The sequence below is a fragment of the Gopherus flavomarginatus genome, chromosome 10 (assembly GCF_025201925.1).
Source record: "Gopherus flavomarginatus isolate rGopFla2 chromosome 10, rGopFla2.mat.asm, whole genome shotgun sequence".
NCBI classification, from domain to species: domain Eukaryota; kingdom Metazoa; phylum Chordata; order Testudines; family Testudinidae; genus Gopherus; species Gopherus flavomarginatus.
Window position 1 is genome coordinate 38,354,259 of NC_066626.1, and position 9,261 is coordinate 38,363,519.

A 9,261-nucleotide genomic window follows, 5' to 3' on the forward strand; every position below is an offset into this window, starting at 1 on the left:
AACTAAAGGTACAAATGCAGGACAATTAAAATCAATTATTTAAAATCAAGGTTACCTCTTGCTGATTTAAATCATGATTAAAAATCTGTTTTAATCTGCTTTGATTTAAATAAATCCACTTTGGAACTGATGGAGTACACAAAGTGTAAAGTCTGAGGGATAAGGGCCAAAATCAGAGTGTTACTATTTGAATAATGGGAATTTTTAAAAAGCTACAGTAGCAGTCTCTGAAACGTTTAATGATTCAGCCATAACACATTTTAAGTTACGGCTGAATCATGTGGATACTGCTAGTGAATCTAGAGAAGCTAGCTGGTCAGGAAGACAAAGTGGTATCCTCTGACTGTCCACACAGTAATTTTCTTGCAATAAGCTTACAAAACAGTCTACACTGAACAAAGAATGGGATTTTCAGAAATACCTTCGTTACTTAAGAGTCCAGATTAAAATTTTCAAAATCCCACACAGAATTCTACTCTCTCTCTCTCTCCTTTAAATGAGCTCTTGGATCCCATCTTCGGTTTCCACTAGGATACCATTAGATAAACAGTCAAATTCAGCTTACAAATTTCATAAACGAAGCTAAAAATAAAAAAAAACAGTTGATTTTTCATCCTAGACAAAGGGCTAGAAAGACTATAAATACCGATTGTTGTTCATGAAGCGTTCAGTTTGTAAGTTTGACCATAGTTCCAAAGTGCTCGATAAAGCATCTGTAAAATATTCTAGCATAATGAAGTATAACACTTCTTCTCACCCCCTCCTCTCTCCATTCAGGCTATTTTTGATCGGAACAGGAAAGATGAACTACCCAGGTTGCAGTTGGAATGGATTGATAGCATCTGCATGCCTCTGTATCAGGTATTTTTTTACTTCTACAACTGTAGAATCAAAACACTGACCCTGCATCTCCAAGAGGTAGCTTATAACAGCCTTAGAAGTGGTCTGAATCTTTAAATCACTGCATTTATTCATGAAACACCTTTAACTTGCTTCCTTCAACTTTACTCAAAATTCTAAGCTGAAGACAGAAAATTTTAAATTTACTGAAGAAAAAAAAGATTAGATGATTGTTGTAAATATCATTTCTCTTTAAAATTTAAAAGCTTAAAGGGCAAGGATCTTTTTCATCATTCTGCCTGACATATGAGACAGCAACATTATAACAACAGAGCTATACTGTGCGAAGTGGTTTATTCAATGGATAATTCTGACTCAGCATTGCAGACCCAGACCTGAACAGCTGTGGCCCAAAGGAAAGCACAGGGCTGAATTATTCCGCTCTAGTTCTGGCTCTTCCCCAAGCTCAGAGTGTGTAACAGAAGTTTTGGAGGGGCATTCCAGGTCAGGGCCTCTGAAATCATTGGAGATGTGGTCCTTATTTCAGCAAGTACCATATGTTGTCTAACCCATAATGTACTCCTATGATGAGACACCCAGAGATTACTTGTGTTCCTGTTTTTCCAGGTGCATATAAAATAGCTATGTTAGGGACTGCACATGAGTAGAATCTTCTAGTTTAATCCAGACATTTAAAGCCAGTAGGTACCTCCGCTTGCACGCAGAGGTACTAGCAAGCTTTGAATATCGAGGGCACTTCATAAACAGTAAATGGGCTAGAACAAACAGATCCAGAATTTTTCTGACATGGAACATGCAGTTCACTATTTTAGTTCTGTGCTTAATACAAGGCACAGCTATACAAGAATGGCTAAAGGTGGACAGTAATGCTTTACAATCTCAACCACAAGTCACTGAGTCAACACCTTTGACAGCCAAACTCAGCAACAAACTCTTCACTCTGTCTCAGGCTAGCCTCCCATGGAAGTCAGAAGGAATTTTGCCTGAATAAAGACTGCAGGATTTGGCCATCAGTGCACAAAATATGGGAAACAGATACATTAGAAAATTAATATCTAATGAGGCATTAAAGGGGACTTACTTTATGTTACCAGAATGACCAACTAATCACCTTGAAATCTGTGCAAGATTTGTGCTCTTCTCCTGCACAACCTTGTGCTCCCAGAATTCCCTGGGACTTCAACAGGCATTTGAGTGTACATGGAATGAAGGACGGGTGTTTAATAGCAGTTCCAGTCTGTTCACACTAACTCCATTGCTCGGATGTGTAATTGTGTGATTTAACTCTTATCCATAAGAAAAATATTGTTTTAGGAATTTGTCTTCTAATTATGAGCCACATGTCACTAGTAGCTGCTAAAGCAGAGGGGAAAAGTGGAGGCACATGAGCAGGCAGCTTCCAAATAAGTGAAGTGAAAAATGGGCATTAACAAAACAGTCTTTACAATTAGCAATCCTACTTTATATAAAGATAAGTTCTCTTTCAATGTCTGTTTCCCCCCTTACTGATTTTTGCTAGTCTTATTTTCCCAAACATGACAACCTCATTGGGAATCCAAATTCTTATGCCAGAAGTCATGATTTATTTGTGACAGTGTCTTTAATCAGAAAGAGTACAATAAAGCAGGGTGGGCAGAGAATCAAAGCAACCTCTGTGAGAGTAGACTAGATCTGAACACTAAAGCACTGGTTAGTTAGCTCCATCCTAGCAGGAGATCTGTGGGGAATATATTCACATCTGATTCCCCTCTTTTCTGCTGTCTTTGTATCATGCTGTGCAGCTATTAGCCTGCTGCTCAACAACTTAAAATAAAATAAAATAAAAGACACACCATCAAACCTTGCAGTCATTGCAGCACCAGCCTTAGGGGTAAACAGAAAACTTGATGTCACAGTATCACACTGCGTGAGCTACCCTCTTGAATATAAAGCCAAGTTTTAATTTCCATATCCAACTTACTCAAACCTTAGTATACTCATTGCATCAATGATATGCAAAGGTACTGTAAAGTCTCTGTTTATAGATAGTAAGAAACCTTTTTTAGGACTGAACTGTATGCACCACAAATATTTCAAGTTCAGGGGTTTTTACTTTTTCCATATAATTTTCTCTTTCAATTTTAACCCTTGTAACAAATTGTACGTATCATGGGATACAAAGGTCCCAGTTATAGATACATCCAAGACTCGTGAATGAAGCATGAAGAGGTGGAGTATTGGTGGACAATAAAAATTAGCAAAACCTGAACAATGCTTATATAATGCACTGGCATATAGTTTAGAAGTTAATGGTTTGAATAAGTGTAGAATTTTATATCTAGTATTACCATTTTGGTATAACATTAATCCAAACAATAATCAAGGATATGTGCATGTAGCCATTTCCCCACTGAAGTCAGAGGGGAGTTTGCGTTTAGTAAGACCTGCAGTAAAAGGGCTGCAAGTCATTCTGATTAACTTCAGATAAATAAAATAATGCTACTGTACATTCCTCCAAAGCTTCAGTTAAAGGAAACCAAAATGAGAAAAAAAGCAGAAACAGACACTTCCAAAGTCTAAATCTGAAGTTTTTTCATATCAGTTATTAAAAATGTAAACAGATAAACCCACTCACCGGGGCTAGCTCCTGCTAATGTAGCCCTCCCCTTGATCGTTAGACTGCTCTAAATTATTATGGTGGCTAGGGCCATCCCTAATGGCTCTCTTCACTAGTCAAGGGCTGCTGGAGTGCAGTGCATTTTCAGCTCTCTTCCCTCATGTTCTCAACCTGCCCAGTAATGCCCCCTGTGTTGTTGCACTGCAGAGGCCAGTTTCAGTCACCTGTAAGTGTTTTTCTTGTGAGGATGTTGTTGGCTGGCTTTGACTTTCCCATGATCCAAGAGATCAAAGACCAGGAATAATCAACCTAAATGAGCTTCCACAAAAGTGTGTAAAACTGCAGTTAGCTATGACCTTTCAGAGGAGGCCCCATAGAGATTAAATTACTTTTCTGCTCTAAATACATTGGTTGCTTCCAATAAGGGGGCTTGGGGGGGGGCGGGAATACTGGAGCTAATGGGTGAGGAAACTACCATTGAAATAATACCTTGAACTTCATTTAGCAAGGCCTTAACCCATATGAATCAATTTCTCCTGCAGGGAACTCGATTTCAATCAAATATCTGTTGATTGGTAAGAATTTATAAGAGCATCCCTCTAGAATTAGCGTATACATGTGTGGTTATATAATGACAGAACATAAATCTGAAGTATGTTTGGTATATCATTTTCCAAAAACTTTAAATGAGGGATGTCTACCATATAGGTGTGCTCAATTTAGATTCTTAAGAGTATTATATTAATTACTCAGGCTCTTTGGACCTGTCAGTTAAATATCTCTATTCAGAGAGTAAGAGTGATGGCTGTTTTTATTGGGGACAGAGACTGTCTTTTAGACTTTCAGAAAGAGTATGCAATTTTGTACTCGTAATCTGTTATTGTGGAACAAGTGAAGTGAATGTGTACTTATATTGGCACTGAGATATATACTAAATATGCAAACATCAAAGTTGTTTATGCCAATAGGGCACACAAGCATACTAACATTTTTGCACGTGCAGTTGTGCATGTACATTTTTTAAAACTAGGACCTTAGTGTTATATCCTACCAGGCACACAGTTTAACAATACAAAGAAAAACAAAGAAGTTTGAATCCGTCTTTAGAAAGCATTTTTTAAAAAAATCAAAATATTTCAAAGTTAGTTATATGTGCATTTTAAAAATTTTTTGGTTATTTAGTTTAATTGTTAGCCAGTGTTGTTTTAAGTTATAAAATTTAAGAGAGTGGAAACTTTCCAATTCTAGTGCTTGTAGTAATCAACTTTGATTCTTTCCTCCCTTCTGTGCATCATATGGTTGTGAAGATAAGAGCTTTCTGATTCTCTGTTCATTGTTCTTTATTATATTTAAGATGCTATAACTTTATTGAATGTACTTTTCTTTATAACTAGATGTAATGATTAGTGATCTGAGTATTTTATGACACCGGAGTTTTGTTTTGCATTACAGTACATTTATTTCAAAATTAGAGCATTTGAATAGTTTGAGACTTTCATTATGGTTCTATGCCCAATGTTTGTTCTTCATTAAGAATTACGAGGGGAAGCACTCAAATAGAAAAATAGGTGATCAAAACTTAGTAACTTAATTTAGTAATTCCAAAAACTTAGCTTTTTCCTTGTAGAATATTTCAAGCCTCCTGATACAGGCTCAGTATCAAGTAGTATTGCCTCCACTGTTTTGGCTGGGACACACTCTTCAGAAGAGGAGAGAAACAGATTTGTCTAAAGCAGAAAAATCTAGGGCATCACACTGAACATGAAGTGACTGTGTATGCTGTTAGATGCGCTCACAGCATGGGGAAGAGCACTTGGGGTGCAGTTTTACAGTTCCAGTAGATATTGGACACACATGTACAGTTTTCCCTGTAACTAGAATAACTCAGCATTTGTGAAGCATTTAAGACAGATTAATTTGCATTTCACAGATCCTGAGGCAGTAAAAGCCTCCATGCAAGTCGTGTTCAAGTTTCAACAGCATAAGGATACTCTTCTAGACTGGGGTTGCATTTTGCATGCACGCACCTATGGCAGGGTTGACCTTAAAACCTTTGATTTCCCTAAGACTATATTACAGCGCTCCATATGAGGCACAGATATAGAAAAATATAAATCTGATCAGATATCTTACAAAGAAAGATTTGACTTCAAACAAAAAGATGCTAACAGAAATCCCCCTGCTGCTCACTGCACTGTTGGGCTGAGACAGAAACATCACGAATAGCAAGGCCTAAGGTCAAACTCTGCCTTTGTGTGTATAAATACACAGTCAGGTAGTCAGTGACAAAGGGACAGCAGCTATTTTACATTTAAGGGAGATGTCTTTGTGGAAGATGAAGTCCACAGCTGCATGCTTCCACCTTGGCTCCGTGGATGGCTGCTTATTTCAGTTTTAGTCAAGACTCTTTTGGGTGCCAGAAGCTGCAAAGTTTAATGCTCAAAAGAAATTAATTTCTACATCTCCATGGGAAAAAAAAATGGGGGGGTGGAGGGAGGGAGAGAGAGAGAGAGAATCTGTCTGATCCACCAAACATTTTCAGTGTTTTAGACTTCTTGTTGAGAGACAATAAGAGTCTCTGCTTCTTTATCAGACAGTGTTCTTCACACACACACACACACACACACACACACACACACAGAGAAAGGTTGCTTCCTGCATGTACTTCGACATCCCTATCTTGCTAATCCTTGTTAAACAACAGATCATATCTGACCCTGTAATTACATGGTCTGTGGAGTAACATCTATAAAATGATGTCACTGCTACAACCCTTTAACTTATTCAGTTCATATTCAAAAGTGGATCAAAGGCAAACGCTTTTACCAGTAGTAATGCTTCTGTAACCCACAGGGAGAACAGAGAGAAATCCCCAAGATTACAGCACCATAGAAGGGAGGACTCACCACTACAGCACCCCCTCACAGCTGGGCATGGCATAGCAGTTCTGTCCTGTGTTGTACCATCTGGTCTACTGCTTCTTTTGATATGGCCCTCCAGTCAAGTCACTTTAAGATCTCTCTCCTTCCAGGATAATAGAAACAAGTGTCCAATTTCTCCATCTGAGCCCAGTGGCCCATACATGTCTTTACTCAGGGCTCTCAAAAGTCTGTATCCCTTTTTGTCAGGATCTTTATGCCATCTTCCACAGTGGCTGGTAAGGGAACACCAACTCACCCTCTCCATGGAATACCAGTCCAGAGCCCCTAAGACAGGTTGTCAAGAGTCATTGCACCAGACTTCTTCCTACCCAGCCTTGCCACTCATCCTGCAAGAACCTTCCTGTTCTCTACAGGTCTTTTTACTCCCTACTAAAGTAACTACAGAGGTTCTTCCTGTAGCCCCCTTCTGGTCTAACCTTCCTCTGTTTATCCAGCCCCTCCCCAGCTGGGTTTCATCATTAATTAGGCCTACCACAGCCCCCAGATGCAAGCAGTATTGGCCTCCCTAGCCCCCATTCACCTTTTCATCACCTGTGTGGGGCAGGCATCCCATCATAGGCAAACACTTTGTTAAATGACTTGGACCAAAAGTTTAAGTTACTATTATAAATATAAGGGGGTGCAGAGTGACCTTTCATATTCCATAAGAGCAAGACAAAATAAAGGGAGTTTGGCCCACATCCACAAAAGGTACTTAGACACTTAAATCCCAGTTTTAGGCATGCTAAGTGGCTGCTGCATTGGGGCCCATTGAAGCAGCAACACTTACAACTTCTTGCTCAGTGGTCAGAACATTCACCTGCACTGAGGGAGCCCTGGGTTGGTTTAGCCCCTTCTGCCTGAGGGGAACAAAGGATTTGAACAGGGGTTTCCCACCTCTCAGGAGAGTGCTCTAACTGCTGGGTAAAGTTATAATGTAAGCATAGGTACTTGCACCACCCCCATATATGATGCACTGGGGGACATGTGGGGTCCGAGAGCCTGGCTGGGGAGGTGGCAGCAGCCTGCCCCCTCCACTCCCCACCCAGGTCTGGCTGCTGGAAACAGGGGCTGAACAAGACAGAGTCCCCCCAGCACATGTCCTGCTTGCTCGGCCCATGTCTACAGCAGCTGGGCTCAGGCAGGGAGCAGAGGTGACGGGCCACTTTCTTAGGCAGCTACCAAACTGCACAGAAGCAGCAACCTGGAGCAGCCACCCACAGCCAAGATGAGAAGCAGCTGCTTCCCATCCCCTCTGCTCCCTGCCTGGGCTCGGCTGCCAGGGAAAGCTGCCGAGCGAGCCAGAAACGTGCCAGGGGAAGACAAAGCGGGAGAAAGACAGAGCCCTGCAAATAACTCTGATGGGGTGAGGACAGCATAGTGGTCCCCGGGCTGGGTGCAGGGCCAGGGGTCACTTGGGGAAGGCAGCAGGAGCAGGTTCCCTGGCCTCTGTGCAGCTGGAGGTAGGTGCATTGCCCATACCCCATGCCTCCCCTGTTGAGGTGTCCGCAAGCTCGAGACACTGGTGCTGTGAGTCACCCGGGGCTTGGCTGGCCCCAGAGGCACATACTCCCCCGTCCTGTGGCCCCACCCCCTGTGAGCGGGCAGGATTGGTTGCCCTGACTCAGGGAAGTGGGGCTGAAAGTTCATCCCTGAAGCAACACGTGGGGCTGTCACGTGCTCTCCCCTTTTACATTGTGTCCCCCAGTATTAGCAGGCATGTGTCATCCATGCCCATCCCATTAACTCCTCTGGCAGTTGTGTGTGGATTGAGGCAGGCACCTAACACATTCTCACAGAAATGACTTAGGCACCTTGGTCACCTGGGTCCGAGAGAGGGGTTCCTGGCTGTGGATTGCTAGCAGAGATAAGCACCTGCAGCCCTCACTCAGCACCTATATATGAGAAGGGCAGGGCTTACAGCACACTCCCTCTTATCAGCATCGCTCATTAGCTCGTTGAGGTGGCTCCTTGTCTAGCATGTTGGCTTTTGTGGATTACATTCTGAGCTGCTGATCTGTCCCCACACATTGTACAGGGAGCCTTGACACCTAACTCAGGCTTTGTGTACTTCAGTGTTGTTCCTGTGATTTTTGTAAGTACCCAGAAGTTAGTCACTGCAACACAACACCCAAGTCCCTTTGTAGATCCAGGCCTTTGTGCCCTTCACAAGAAGGGAAGCTTAAGGATCACAAACATGGTACTAAATCCTGACTCAACCTTTACTCAGCTACAATCCCCATTGAATTCAGTGAGTTTTGATGCGGGAAAAATTGAATTCAGGATTTTGATATCACCTTCCAAAGTGTAGTTCTGCCCAGAATTTATTGTATGGGATGGTTTAAAAGAAGTTTGCAAATATAGGACCAAGTCTTGAATTCCTTACTAAGATAAAATCTAAAACTGGTTGTATGCAGCCAAAACTGTGTTCATGAACATACATTCAAATTCCAACCAGTGTTTTGGTTCAAATCATTTTTCTGTCTCTTATACTCATGAACACATCTGTGGGAAGGGTTTTTTGTTTGTACGAATGTTTCTTTGTACACTTACACACATTTGCTAGCGACAAAGGCTAGTTGTACATAGAGGAGAGTGCTCACTATTTTTGTTAGGGTTTTTTCCCTTCTTAAAAAGGTTCAATCATCCAGTTAGTGAGGACAAACACTTCATGTAACTTAAGTCAGCCAGGTAAAACCCCACAAATAATGAATAGTGAATAGTCTACAGTCACAGTTTGGAAACAATCCATTGTCTGAAATGTGCTCACAATTTTTTTAAAAGTGAACGAATGAATGAAAATCAAAACCTGTTTGTAAACAGAAAAAGGGCTAGATCCTTCAGAAAATGTATATAAATGAATAATTTGATCAATGCTGGCCA

General features: G+C 41.2%; 1 protein-coding gene across 2 annotated transcripts in view; it reads left to right on the forward strand.

The window, feature by feature from the left end:
• The window catches only part of PDE11A (phosphodiesterase 11A), a 218,185-nt gene that overhangs the window by 199,508 nt on the left and 9,416 nt on the right, over nucleotides 1–9,261 (forward strand). For both annotated transcript variants that reach the window (XM_050969014.1, XM_050969012.1), the window contains one exon: nucleotides 778–861. In XM_050969014.1, the coding sequence (XP_050824971.1) occupies nucleotides 778–861 (84 nt within the window). The remainder of the gene's footprint in view (nucleotides 1–777; nucleotides 862–9,261) is intronic.